Genomic DNA, 13,778 nt, shown 5'->3' with positions numbered 1-13,778 from the left:
TGACGTGCATCAGTCAAACCCCCGAGGCGCTAACCGCTTCAAGCTTGGACGGAAAGCATAACACTTCACCAAATCAACACGTTCTTTCGCGCTTTCTCACTCCTCACGGTGACTTTTGCGCCAGTCGCATTTCACGCGACGCCTTTTCCTCATTGCTTCACAGTCAAGCTTATTTGGCATCCCACACTCTAGCGATCGACTTGCAGCAAGATATGGGACGGCGCATCCGATGAACAGGCCGTACTCCAAGCGCGTTCGGCTGAAACCAGCATCTACTCTCCTCACATGAACGAGCATGCCGATGGAAGCGAGCTACCAGAGCTGACGGATGACGGTGCGCTATCCAGCTCTTGTCGCTTTGACATCGCATCTCTGACACTTCATAGATGTCGAAATCCTTTATGCAATCTGCAAGCGCGCGTCCGACGCGGCGGGACCACCTTTCAAGGCGCTGTTCGCGGCCTACGACGAAGTCTTTGGCGAGCAACACATCTCGCAGCAGCACGATGGAGTGGTATTCAGATATCTCATGCGCGTCGGGGAGAGCACAAGAGGCGCGGATCGCGGACCTACGAGGGCCAACTTGGTTGAACAGTTGAGAAGTGTTCTCGAGGCCCACGGGATCTCGTTCGTCGCTCCCTTCGAGGATGATGTGGCGGACGGCACCCAATCGGTCAACGCTTCGAGTCCCTACAGAAACACCCATCTGCAGAGCCCGAGGCGACGAGTGTCCTTCGATGACGCACGCTTAAATGAAACCTGGCTCAGCCAGCACACCGAATCTCTGCAACCAGTAATCGAACCTCCTACATACTCTGGACTTCTCGGCCTACCTGCGAGACGTGTCAGAGACGGGACGGCCCCAAGACGTGCCAGGTCGACGAGTGCACAGCGTGGATTGCAACGGACTACCACAGCATTACCGCCCTCCCAACCAGTCCATTCCCACCAGGACGACTTCATTCGTGCAAATTTCTTCGTCAACCTTTCGGAGGGACAACTGGAAGAGAACGCCGAAGCATTCCTATCGACATCTGCACTGCGTTCCGCTCGGAAATCCCTGCACGCCTGGTACCGTAGCGCCATTCAAATGCACCAATTCCGCACACAAGCATCCTCCATTGCTATCGCGCACGATCGGCGCACACTCCTCAGCCAAGCGATCGATCAATGGCGTGCTGCTCTTGATATCCGGCGGCAGGAAAACCTCAGACTGAAGGTGCTCGAACACTTGGAAGAACGAGCGACACGCTATCGGGATCTTTATCTTCTCACCAAAGCTTTCACTCACTGGGCGATCTCCAGCAGCATAGAACGCATCCGCACTGCGGTGGCTCAGCGACATGTCCTCAAAGTCACTTACTTTAAGAAGTGGAGAGCAATTGCCCATCAAAATCAGCAGAAGGCGAAAAGCATTCTGACTCGAAAGTACGTGGCGGCCTGGCGGGAGAAAACGGCTCGAAGGCTGCTGCGGCAGGAGCAGGCTACCGCGCATTACGAGGACAGGTTGATGAGACGCTGCAAAACCTTGTGGTTCTGGCAATTCTGCAGCCGACGTGTAAGCAGTTGGCACGACGACAACATCCAAAGACGAACATTTAGACGTCTGCGAGAAAACTTCAACATTCGTCAAAGTCGAGAACATCACGCGGAGACCTTGAACACATCTGCGCTCGCTCGTCAAGCTTTGCACTGTTTCTCTGAGCGCTTGGAGGATCGACACCGGGACGGCTCGACCGCGGAGCGACACTTTCAGCAAATCGTTACCATCAAGACACTCCGCTTCGTGCAGGTTCAGACGAAGCTTGCACCCATTTCGCATTCTTTGCGAGCGAGCTTTGATGTTAATCTCAAACGCAAAACCTGCAAGATATGGAACCTGCGTGCATCACTATATCGCCAGGCTACCGAAATCGATCATCGGCGCATCCTTCAAGCAGCATGGACGAGGTGGAACGAAGCCCTTCGCTGCAGAGCGCTGGCGCTGAGGATGAATGAGAGGGTCCTGCTGGAAAATCTCTACCGATGGGTGCTGCAGGAACGATGCAAGTTGTTCAAGCGCATGAGCGATGACAGATTGCTCAATCGAGCCTTGGCGTGGTGGACCGTCCGAGTCCAAGAAGAGAAAGACCTGCTCTCCGAAGCAGCGAGGGTGTTTGAGGAGAGAGAGCGACGACGTCGATTAGCGACAGGCATGCTTCGCCTCCATTCCATGCTGCGGACGCGTGAGGACGCCGAACGAGCAGCCCTGGAGATGGCCAACGCACGCACCATGCCGAAGATACTCGACGCCTTGAAAGAGAGGGGAGACCATCTCAAGCGACTCGCAAAGTGGGCAGCAGACGCAAGGTTCTATTTCCTGTGCACTTCCACTCTACGCACGTGGCAAGCAAGATCTAGCGAGGCCAGGCATAGTCGCAAGCGCAATGCTTACATCGAGATTCGAGCTCGAGTCAAGATCCGGCTTGTTGGAGACTGTTTTGGTTATTGGCGAGCCCGGACCGGTGTGGTAGGTTCAATGCACGAAGAGGCAGAGCGTCGTGCATTGGGCAAGTCTGCAGATATCGGTCGGACAGCTTTCTATCGCATGCGAGAGAAGACCGCGCAGTACACAGATCTCGACATCCAAGCTGCAAACACGGACCATCTGAAGCTCTTCCGGGCAGCGCTTTCGGCCTTGTCTCAACGCCAGGCAGATTTAGGCGAGGTGGAAAGACGCGGGATTGAGTTCCGCGGCGAAACAGATCTGACTCTGATGACGGGCGCGCTAAAGAGAATGCAATGGGCGACCTTCACCGTCACGAGGAAGGTGGAGAGCGCGGACGCGCTATTGGCTCGATACCGAGATCAACACATCAAGCACATGATCCGGCATTGGGCCGCACAGGCTGCAGCAAAGAGGGCTGCTGTGACCTTCGATCCCACGACAGCCGAGCAGGATCCAGAGAGCCCCAGTCTCCGGCCCGCAAGTCGAGCAGCCTCGCACTCAGTACCGCCGAGCTCACCGTCGGAGGGTCGAATATTGCACTCTACCCCAGGATACCTGCGTACCCCCTCTCGTTCGAAGCGTGCAGCGAGATTCAAGCCTCTACCTGCCGTTGTACCATTCACGCCGATGGCCATTGAGCCCTCGTACTTCGTTACGACCCCAGCTCCGGCATTGAACCAGCAGGGCGCAGACGAGTCAATGCTCGGCCTTACTCCCCAGGTGACCCCTTTTGAGCGCAAGCTGAGAGCTGGCGGATTTGCGCCTCCTCCGCCATCTGCTCTGAGGGCTTCGGCGGTCTCCAGCTTCGTGAATCCAATAGCTGGCACGGCAAAGAGTGTGCGTTTTGCAGGAAGCAGCAGGTTTCGACGGACGAATGATGACGGCCATGAGAAAGATAGCTGATGACCTACATGAATGAAATGACACACCACTGACTCATGCTCCGTCCATCCCTTATTACTCCCATGTCGTGCTTTAATGAGCCGCTCTCCTGAGCTTTCCTGTGCACCAAGGCAACTCAAAACTTCTTAAGCCCACAATTACTGCTTTGCGACGCTGAGATGGCCCCAGGCAGGTCTCGAGCGAGAAGGGCGCAGAGGAGAAGAACGGTCGCGTCTCGCTAGCTGCTGCGGCGAGCACGGCGCTGATGGTTCGCATCTTGCCTGCCAGTCTTCTGGGCATCGATCCAGGGAGTCAGTCAGGTAGACAACAAGCCCGCTCTCCGGCCAGAGTGGTTCGCAGAAGACAATATGGCTCGAGCAACTCATCTCCGCTCTCCCCAGCTGGAGATTGGATCCCATGGAGTGGCACCAGGGCTCTGGAAGAACCGTTTGGGGCTCTGGGATGCAGCGACACATCTTTGAGGATAATGAATAGAGTTGTTCTCACCTCGCGGCCAACTATTGCGATATGTACCTTATCGTGCACAATTCGAAGTCCATTGCAAGCAACTTTACAAAAGAAAATCCCTAACGCCTGCTTCATGGTCATAATCCAGTCAATCCCTCATCCTTTGCAATGTTCAGGCGTCCACGGCAGTCAATACTACCTTCGCTCCACCGTAATTGACGCACGTCAGCGCCAGACTCTCCTGCCAGGGCTCTGCGTCGCGGCTCTCGATACCACTGAATGCTTGACAAAGACGGATGGTGGTATAGCTGGCCTCCGTCAGGGCGAATTGTTGTCCAAGACAGATTCGCGCCCCCCCGTTAAACGGAAGGTAATGCCAATCTGTTCTCAATCCCTTCCTGCCCGTTGTAGGATCATCCAACCAGCGCTCAGGTTTGAACTCTTCAGCGTCCTGTCCGTAGTAGTCCTTACGACGGTGCATGGTGTAAACGGACCAGCTCATGACGTCTCCCTTCTTGACAAACAGCGGGGATCGGCCATCCGGACCGCCACCGAGCGGCAGGGTGGTATCCTCTAGCGCTTCGCGACTGTTTCCGGGAACGACGGGATGAAGTCTGAGTGATTCGTTCAGCAGAGCTTTCAGATACTTGAGGTCCTTGAGCTGCTCGAAGGTGGGCAGCTCTCCGTTGAGCGTGGAGACTTCTTGTTGCAGCTTCTGCCAGATATCTGGACGTTTGCTGAGCATGTACCACACATTCGTCAACAAGGACGCAGTAGTGTCACGCCCGGCGAGCAGGATGTTCAGAAGCTCGCTTCGAATCTGGATGGGATCGGTGGTTTGCCGGACCAGTTCGTCGAGGAAGACATAACGACCAGATTTCTCGGCGGTCGACTTGTTGGCCAGAAGCTCGCTCCGCCTTGCCAAACCCTTCTGGACGTAGTAATCCACGAAGTCGTGGACGAGCTTCTGGTCGTAGGCAAACTGTTTGTTTGCTGGGAACAGTGCTGCCAGTCTGCCCCATCGTGAATTGTGCGCAATGTAGTCTTGCGCACGCATGAACGACTCAGCAAACCCTTCGGAGCTCCGTTTCGTCAAAGACTCGGTAGATTCGCCAAAGAGGAACTCGGTAGCCGAGTCCATTGTGAGCCGGAAGAACAAAACGGAAAGATCCACCATCGACCCGTCTCGGGGCACTTCGGCGATGAGGTGTTGGATATGGCGTTCAAAGGTCTGCAGATCGCCGATTTGAGAGCGGACGAAGTTGGGCCTCAGCATCTCGCGAGAGTGTTGCCACGCGGCGCCGTCGGTGGTGAAAATGCCTGCGGAAATGTCAATGGCTTCTTCACTGAGAGACGGCAAGAGAGACAAGGCTTACCGTCGCCGAGGAGTGGCCTGAAGGATATCTTGCGTCTTTCTCCCAGCCCCCACTTCTTGAAATCGACCGCCTGGATGGTCTTGAGGTTTTCTGGCTCGATGGTGGTATAGAGACGCCTTCCTAGAGCGACCAGCTGGTACGTGTTGACGCCCATCTCCCGAAACCTGTTGGCTGAGGACTCGAGGAATTTGCGCTGCTTCAACGAGCGCATATTCTGGCGAAACAGGCTCCATCCAAAAATCTGCTCTGGTTGCGGATAAAGGGGAGGTGGCAGACATCCTTTTTCACGAGCTAAGGCTCGACGCTTGCTCGCCAGATGGATGCGTGTAAGAATGTGAAAGACGGCCAAAGCAGCGAGCACGAGGCCAGCAAGTTTGGCAAGATGAAGGTCCACGAGTGCCATGGTCGCGTAGGTTGGATAGGGCAGGGTTACAGGGCTACTCCAGGGACGATTCAAAGGGAAGCGTCGAGCTTTATACCGGCCATGCAAGAATAGCTCATGCGCGCCGTCGCCAAGGGAGCGCCTGGTCTTACTGTGCGTACGAGGTGGCAAGGTGGGTGAGGCTGATTTGGTCAAACGAACCGACCACTCACGCGCCCTGGTCGAGTCCCTCTCGGCCGCAGACGTCGGCCGCGGACGGAGCTGCTGCTGCTAGACCCCGTCCGGCGCAAGCCGAGGCTGAATCGCAGGGTCACGCCATGTCGGCCTCCTCGTCACGCCGTCGGCACCTTTGGTCCATCCATCCTCCGACTCTGTCTGACGTGTTGTTTGTTTGGCCAGCGGTCTGCACGAAAGCATGTACCCGCCATCCATGCAAGGTCCCGCCAAGGATCGCAGCGAAGAGGTCGATACATCTCGACGCTTCAGCGAGGTCTACTTCGGCTATGCGTCAAACCTGGCCCCGTCCACCATGAAGGGTCGCTGTCCCGATAGTGTCTTCTGCGGCCTTGCCAAACTGAAAGGCTGGAGATGGCAGATCAACTCCACCCGCTACGCCAACATTGTGCCCTCGGAAGAGCACACCGTCTATGGCGCGCTCTTCTTCCTCTCCCCACGCGACGAGGCCGGGCTGGATCACAGCGAGGGAGTGCCTTGGCTCTACGAGAAGCAATGGCTTGAGTGTGAGCGCGTGCAGCCTGATGGCAACGGGACGGGGCAGACGGTACCTTGCATGACTTATGTGGACGTGCAAAGACCGGATGAGGGAGTCATCGAGCCGGATTATGTCGTCTGGATCAACAAGGTGCTTGAAGCTTGAGCAACCCTGTGTCGTCCGAAGCTGATGTAGTGCGTGCTGTCAAGGCGATTCGAGAAGCCAAACCGTATGGACTTCCAGCCGACTATGTAGAGAACAACATTCGCAAGTACATCCCGCCGACATCACCGGAAGAAGAGGCACGAGAGATCCAGGTATTCCTTCGTGCAGCCACACTACTGCCTCCGGCAACGGCCAGTTCGTCAGCTGATATTGGCTGCAGATGATCCGTGTCATGGCCCCAAGAGCAAGACCAGGAGGTGGAGGCGGTCCTGGCGGCTGAGTGGAACCCTCTCGATCCACGGCGCGGCTGTCCAGCGTGACATGGCCGCGACGAATCAGCTTCGAGCTTGGAAAGCATTACTGAGAGGTGCCAATGAAGGCCGTAACATGCGCGCCGCGAGGGCAAAGCTCTCATTTGTTGTATTGCACATTACGTAGCAGTTGACTAGACTGAAGCCGGCGTCCTGTCAGAGTGTCGCGGCTGCGCCCGCACGAAACACGCCGAAATCAGGAATGCCGTAGTCCCGTCCGCTATGCATCCGAGAGGACAGTAATCGTATCGGCGGTATATGTGCTTGACGAAAGTCCGTTGACACGTGCGACAATCACGTATTACGATCGCGACGTTCTGGACCCCGGACGAAGACGGACGTCATCGGAAACACATCGGATGAAATCGCTTGGGCGAGGAAACATATAAAGTACCTGGGCTGGCGAGTTGGCGAAATGCTCCGAACCCACTCCAATCCTCACTCCACAGCAAAAGAATTACGTTCAGCTACAGAAAACACTGCCAGCTACAACCGTCCGTCCCTTTGCTTTCCACAATGCTTCAAATCGTCATCACGCCCTCAAAAGGCGCAGCAACAGTCGCACCTCCTTCACCTCCGCCTCCTCCTCGGCAATAGCAGCTCCCTGGCCGTCCTGCGCTCTGACGACCCCCTTGTTGGCCGCCTTGGCGAACGCCGATTGCTGCTGCGCAAACATTTCCTCCACCACTCTCTCATGCTCCAGCCTCGACACTTCGGCGTTCGCGCCCTTCTCGCCAGCTGCCGCGCCGTCCACCCCCTCGATCGAGACCGGACTGAGCACTGCGTACGCTAACTGCATGTCGTCCGTGGGAACAAGCCCCGCCCGTTTCCGTAGTCGCTGCACGCGATTCAGCACTTCTCGCGCCAACCCTTCTTGCGCAAGCTCCGGATACGCAAAAGCGTCGAGCAGGATCATGACTTCGCCTTCTACCGTCACTTCGAGGTTCGCCGTCGCTGGACTCTGCTTGAGCCCTCTATTGACCCGCAGGTCCTCGGCGCTCAATTGATGGCCTTCGACGGTGATGGCGCCAGTCTCAAGGAAGGATTGAATCTCGGCAGTCGACAGCTTGGGAAGCGCTCCTTTGATCTTCACCGCGTCCTTCTTAAATTTCATGCCCAGGTTCTTCACGTCTGCTTGGATGCTGTATTCGACGCCATAACTCTTCTCGTCACTTGTCAGGACCAGGTCTCGTACATTCAGCTCGTCGGTCACATAACGCTCCAGCGTCCTGACATCATCCAAGAATTCTTGGTCTTGATGCAGCACGACTAGCGTTTTGAGTGGGGTCTTGAGGGTCAGTGTCCTCCGCTCGCGTGCAAGCCGGCCAAGCTCAATGACTTTTTGCATCCGAGCGACACGCCTCTCTACCACGGGATCGAACAGCTCTTCGCGTGCAGTGGGGAAGCGCAGAAAATGCACGCTTCGGACATCTTTGCCGTGCGTCACGGACTCGGGAAGGTGGGGCGCCAGTCTTTGGAAAATGTTGTCGGACAGGAATGGAATGAAGGGCGCCAGAGCTCGAACCATGGTGTACAGGACTTCGAACAGAGTGTTGAGCGCGTGGAGAGTATCCAGCGCTTCGTCGTCTGCACCATGCGCTGCGGACGCCGTACCGTTGGCTTGCACGCCGTTTGTCGCAGGCTTCGCTGCAACTTGTCCTTTCAGCCTACTACGGTTGAATCGAATGTACCAGTTGGTTGTGTCGTCAATCATCTTCAGCAGTCGTGTGACCACCGTGTACAGCCGGTAGGCTTCCATCTCCTGCTTGACGTACTGCAGTAGACTCTGTGTGGCCGCGAGAATCCATCGATCCATAACATTGTCGTTCGACCTTTGTATCTCCGGATCGAAGACAAACTCCGCCCCGGTGTTCTTTTTGAGCAGTACGGCTTGCTGCGCGAAGAAGTTGTACGAGTTCCATAAGGGGAGTAAAACTCCAGACACAATCTGCTTAACGCCTGCTTCCGAGAAGCGGAGCGATTCGGCCCGCACCACTGGAGAGTCGATGAGATAAAGTCGGAGAGCATCCGAGCCGTACCGATCGATGACCAGAGATGGATCCGGGAAGTTCTTCAGGGACTTTGACATCTTCTTTCCATCTTCTGCAAGAACGATGCCGTTCACGACGCAGTTCTTGTAGGGAAACGTGCCGAAGAGATGGGTTCCCAGGATGCTCAGCGTGTAGAACCAACCGCGAGTTTGGTCAAGGCCCTCGGCGATGAAGTCGCCAGGGAACTTTGTAAAGAGATGTTTCCCGGGGCCCTTGGTTGGGGATGCGCCGGATTCGGGGTCTGACGCATCGAATTCCGGATAGGAAAATGGGTAGTGGCTAGAGGCATACGGCATACTCCCCGACTCGAACCAACAGTCGAAGACTTCGGACACTCGATGCAGCGTACCCTTGCCCTGTTTGGACGGAATTGTGATGTGATCAACGCTGTCCGGATGCAAGTCGTTGATCTCGCCGGCATAGCCCGAGAGTTGCTTCAGTTCGGCAACCGATGAGACGCATACGACCTCCTTCATGTCCTCTGAAACCCACAGTGGGAGCGGTGTGCCCCAATACCGATTTCTGCTGACGTTCCAGTCTCTTGAAGCTGCCAACCAGTTGTGAAAGCGGCCCATGCCAACCTGTCGCGGCACCCAGTGTGTTTGCTGGAGGTTGTCCAACAGTTGTGGAACAATAGGTTCGACCTTGATGAACCAGCTCGGCACGGCTCGTTGAATGAGCGGCGTCTTCGAGCGCGGACAGTGCGGGTATCTGTGCGTGATTTGCGACTTGCGCACCAGCCGCCCATTCTTTTCAAGCCACTTCATGATATCCTTGTCCGCGGCCTTGACATGTTGCCCCTCGAACTCTGGTACCTCGCTGGTGAACTCGCCACCAGCTGTGAGCGGATTAGGAGGGGAACGCTCGGCACTGATTATTCCTTCCCGCCACGAGATGCGGTAGTCCTCCTCTCCGAATGCCGGTGCCTGGTGGACAATCCCGACACCTTCGTCCGCTTGTACGTACTCGTCCAGCAGGACTTTGAACGCAACCTCCTTGAACTGGTCGTAGAAGTAACCGAAAATGGGCTTGTAATGCCACCCGGCCAGGTCCCCACCTTTGACCTTGGTGAGGACTTTGTACTTTGCCTTTTTGGGATCTTTGTACAGAACTTTCAGTCCCGCTTCCAGCATGATCAAGTTTTTGTCGGAGTCGGTATCGTGAACGACAAGGTATTCGAATTCGGGGTGTGCGCAAAGGGCCAGGTTGCTGGGAAGCGTCCACGGCGTTGTTGTCCATGCCACAAAGTTGACGTCGCCTCCAGCGGCCTTGACCACTGCCTCAACTTTCGATCGCACCGCCTCCGGCTGCTCGTTTGTGGGAAGGACGGGAAACGAGACGGTGACGGCGGGGTCTTGGACGTCTCTGTACTCTTCCGTAGCCTCACTCTTGCTCAGTGGAGTGGTCAGAGCGGTGCTGTATGGCAAGACTCTTGCACCATGGTACACCAGGCCCTTTTTGTACAATTGCGCAAACACCCACCAACAAGTCTCCATGAATGTCGGATCCATGCTCTTGTAGTCTCGATCAAAGTCGATCCATCGTCCCAATCGACTGATGACCCGTCGCCAGACGTCTGCGTACGTGAGAACGACTTGTCGGCAGCGACGATTGTATTCCTTGATGCCGATCTTGTCCACCGCAGCCTTGCCGCGCAACCCAATCTCCTCGTGGAGTTGCTTGTCGATGATCTGTTCGATTGGCACTCCGTGCGTATCCCATCCAAATCGTCTCTCCACATGGCGACCAGTCATGCTCCAGTACCTGGGAATGATGTCCTTGATGGTGGAGGCGAGGAGGTGGCCATAATGCGGCGTACCGGTTGCAAATGGTGGGCCGTCGTAGAATACATATGGGGGATCATCTTTGGACAGCTCGAGCTGGCGGTGGAATGCATTGATCTCCTCCCAGTGTTTGAGAATGCGCTCTTCTTCGCCGGGGAAGTTGATGGAGCCCATGTTGGGCAGAGGAGATGGTTAAGGCGCCGCAAATGGTGAAGGATGTGTTGGGATGAAGTTGAGGAGGGTACGGACAGCTCACAACGCGAGTAGATTTATCTGGTGACCGGCCAGTGTGAGTCAAGCTATGGGCAGAAGTGTGCATGAGGTTCCCAATTTTAAAGTTTACATATTTCCCGCCAAGCTTCGCGCGTCGGGGTTCACGGGCGTGCCTGGCTGGCTCGACTTGCTCGACCACCCTCTACTTAACCTCGCATCTAGGCCTAATGCATGCACATTCGCATTTGAGGCCGCCCAGATCCGCCAGCTTGCCAGCTCTCACTAGCTGTGGCCTCGGTCTCAGCAACAACTACCGGTTCTCCGCTGCATCAATCGTGGTTGTCGCTGGAGAGACAGTACCATCGCAGGCTCTAGGCTCAAATCCCCTTGCTACGCTTCGCGAGCACGTTGAGTGCGCTGCCGGCAAGGATAAAGTCGCACTGGTCTTTCGAAAGGGTGTGCTTGACATCCACCCGGAACTCGCTTCCCCCTTTTGCCTCTTTGAAAACCAGCTTGATCTCTCCCCCTTTTCCACCTTGCCGGAGAACATCGTACAGCCCCTCCGTGGAGATCTCGTCACAGCCATGAATCCTGTCGTAGTCTTCCTCGTTGACAAACGTCAGAGGCACCACGCCTTGCTTCTTCAGGTTAGTCTCGTGAATCCGCGCAAAGGATTTGGCCAGCACAACCCTGCAGCCCAGATAGCGAGGCTGTAGCGCCGCGTGCTCTCTCGCCGACCCCTCGCCGTAGTTGTGTTCCGCGACCACAATCCACGGTTGATGCTCGTCCTTCCACTTGAACGCCAGCTCGGGAATGGTATGTGTCGAACCGTTGGTGTCGGTGACGGAGTTGACGGCGTTCGTATCCGCGCTGACCGCTCCAATGAGGGTGTTTAGAGAGATGTTGGGCAAGTGGCCCTTGTATTTGAGCCAGGGCCCTGCTGCGGATATGGTGTCGGTGGTGCATTGTCCTTTCACCTTCACAAGAACCCGCAGTCCGCTGAGCTCTCCATCGGGGAACTTGTCGAAAGGCTCCAGCAGAGCCAACCTGTCGGATGATGGATCAATCGCTACCGACACTGAGGAGTCTGGGAAAGGAGCAGTCGGCTCAAAATCCGGATTGCCCACTGCAAACCCCGCACTGGGAAGATCGATGCCCGTTGGTGGCGCAAATTTAAACTGGCCACCGTTGGGAAGAGGGATAGAGTCGGTCATGGGATTGAAGTCAGTGCGACCACTGTAACTCATCGCAGTCACCAACTCGGGAGATGCGAGGAAGTTCATCGTCTTCCTGTTGCCATCGTTGCGACCGGGGAAGTTACGGTTGTAGCTGCTGAAGATCGCGTTTGCCTCGTTCTTCTGCTTCAGGTCTGTTCGATTCCACTGGCCGATGCAGGGTCCGCAGGCATTCGCCAAGACCACGCCGCCCGCCTTCTCGAACGTTTCCATCGTTCCATCCCGAGAAACCGTAGCACGGATCTGTTCCGAGCCCGGTGTGATGAAGAAATCTGCCTTCGGTTTCAGGCCCGCGCTTGTTGCTTGCTGAACGAGTGACTCTGCGCGGGTCATGTCGGCGTACGAGGAATTGGTGCAAGATCCTATCAGGCCGGCACCAAAAGTCTCCGGCCAGTGATTCGCCACCACGGCGTCCTTGAATGCGGAGAGTGGAGTACTCAGATCAGGCGTGAAGGGGCCGTTGATGTGCGGCTCCAGCTTGTTCAGATCAATGACAACCTCGTCGTCGTACTCGGCACCAGCATCTGCAGCAAGAAGGTTCTGACTGCCAGACGCGGCTATTCTTGCTGCCTCCTCTGCAATCGCGCCTCGGTGCGTCGAACGTAGATATGGAGAATGCGAGGAGGGTGTAAAGGGAAAGATGGAAGTCGTTGCTCCGACTTCAGCTCCCATGTTGCCTGCATGTCAGATCAGTAAATCGTCCAGCGCAAAAAGTCATAGTCAAGAAAAGTAAACGAACAGATGGTGGCCATGCCAGTACAGCTGAGACTCTCCACACCCGGGCCATGGTATTCAATGATGTACCCAGTGCCTCCCCTCACAGTGAGTTTCCCTGCCAGATGAAGAATGATGTCTTTTGGACTTGCCCAGCCGCTCAGCTTGCCCTCTAATCGTACCCCTCGAACCTTGGGCGCCTTGAGCTCCCACGGTGCATCCACGAGGGCGTCCACGGCGTCTGCACCTCCAACACCGATCGCTATACAGCCCAGACCGCCGGCGTTCGGTGTGTGGCTGTCTGTTCCCAACAGCATGAGTCCAGGAGCAGCATAATTCTCCAAAACGGATTGGTGAATGATGCCAGCGCCGGGTGGCCAGAATTCAATGCCATAGCGCTTTCCCGCCGACTCGAGGAAGTCAAAGACCTCTTTGTTGCCTTTGATGCTGTTCGGGAGGTCGGTGTCCGCGCCCTTTTCGCCGACAATCATATGGTCACAGTGGATGGAAGCGGGGACTGCAGTAGAGGGCAATCCACAACTCATGAACTGCAACAAGGCCATTTGTGCTGATGCATCCTGCATTGCAACTCGGTCGGGCTTGAGTTTGAGAGTCGCCTTGCCACGGATGTCTTGCCCATTGCGCGTACCTTCGAAGAGAGACTCTTCGGCATTGTCAAGATGGGAGAACAGGATCTTCTCTGCAAGAGTCAGAGGGCGTCCAGGCAGCAGCTGTCGGATCTGCTGTAGTCTGGCAAGGAGTTTTGCGTATGGAGGAGTCCGCGAATTTACACTGCTGGCGAGCGGAGGTGCTGGTCGTTCAGTCGCGGTAGCAAGACTGCGAGTCTGGTCGTGGAGAAGTTGCAAAAGAGGCTGCGGTAGTGCAAAAACATCGCAGGCAGCCTGGCGTCGGCCGACTCCGCGTAATGAGCGCCTTGTGAGCATCATGTTGAGGATCAATGGCCGTCAGACGTGCCAAACAGTACGCCGCCAAATCT

General features: G+C 56.0%; 5 protein-coding genes across 5 annotated transcripts; 2 read left to right on the top strand and 3 right to left on the bottom strand.

The window, feature by feature from the left end:
* The first annotated feature begins 63 nt into the window (after window positions 1–63).
* Window positions 64–3,865, top strand: BDY17DRAFT_285583 (Sfi1 spindle body protein-domain-containing protein). Its single transcript, XM_033732113.1, has 2 exons — window positions 64–334; window positions 387–3,865. Exons 1-2 carry the CDS (start codon window positions 286–288, stop codon window positions 3,389–3,391), a joined length of 3,054 nt encoding a protein of 1,017 aa, XP_033586676.1. The 5' UTR covers window positions 64–285; the 3' UTR covers window positions 3,392–3,865.
* A 145-nt stretch (window positions 3,866–4,010) lies between these two features.
* On the bottom strand, window positions 4,011–5,617 carry BDY17DRAFT_318645 (putative P450 monooxygenase; the record flags this gene model as incomplete). The annotated part of the gene is made up of 2 exons (XM_033736209.1): window positions 4,011–5,158; window positions 5,215–5,617. The coding sequence occupies 2 exons, from the start codon at window positions 5,615–5,617 to the stop codon at window positions 4,011–4,013; spliced, it is 1,551 nt and encodes a 516-aa protein (XP_033586675.1).
* Window positions 5,618–5,861: 244 nt separating this feature from the next.
* BDY17DRAFT_32157 (uncharacterized protein) lies at window positions 5,862–6,976 on the top strand. Its single transcript, XM_033736646.1, has 3 exons — window positions 5,862–6,458; window positions 6,518–6,625; window positions 6,694–6,976. The coding sequence occupies exons 1-3, from the start codon at window positions 6,012–6,014 to the stop codon at window positions 6,751–6,753; spliced, it is 615 nt and encodes a 204-aa protein (XP_033586674.1). The 5' UTR covers window positions 5,862–6,011; the 3' UTR covers window positions 6,754–6,976.
* A 340-nt stretch (window positions 6,977–7,316) lies between these two features.
* On the bottom strand, window positions 7,317–10,793 carry BDY17DRAFT_256417 (tRNA synthetases class I-domain-containing protein; the record flags this gene model as incomplete). The annotated part of the gene is made up of 2 exons (XM_033731599.1): window positions 7,317–10,103; window positions 10,164–10,793. The coding sequence occupies 2 exons, from the start codon at window positions 10,791–10,793 to the stop codon at window positions 7,317–7,319; spliced, it is 3,417 nt and encodes a 1,138-aa protein (XP_033586673.1).
* A 416-nt stretch (window positions 10,794–11,209) lies between these two features.
* BDY17DRAFT_255804 (aconitate hydratase) lies at window positions 11,210–13,725 on the bottom strand (the record flags this gene model as incomplete). Its single annotated transcript, XM_033731558.1, has 2 exons — window positions 11,210–12,744; window positions 12,807–13,725. The coding sequence occupies 2 exons, from the start codon at window positions 13,723–13,725 to the stop codon at window positions 11,210–11,212; spliced, it is 2,454 nt and encodes an 817-aa protein (XP_033586672.1).
* Window positions 13,726–13,778: the final 53 nt, after the last annotated feature.

The sequence above is a fragment of the Neohortaea acidophila genome, assembly GCF_010093505.1.
Source record: "Neohortaea acidophila strain CBS 113389 unplaced genomic scaffold BDY17scaffold_10, whole genome shotgun sequence".
Classification (NCBI taxonomy): Eukaryota; Fungi; Ascomycota; class Dothideomycetes; order Mycosphaerellales; family Teratosphaeriaceae; genus Neohortaea; species Neohortaea acidophila.
Note: the sequence above shows the minus strand (reverse complement) of the source record. Positions and strands in the feature narration are given on the sequence as shown.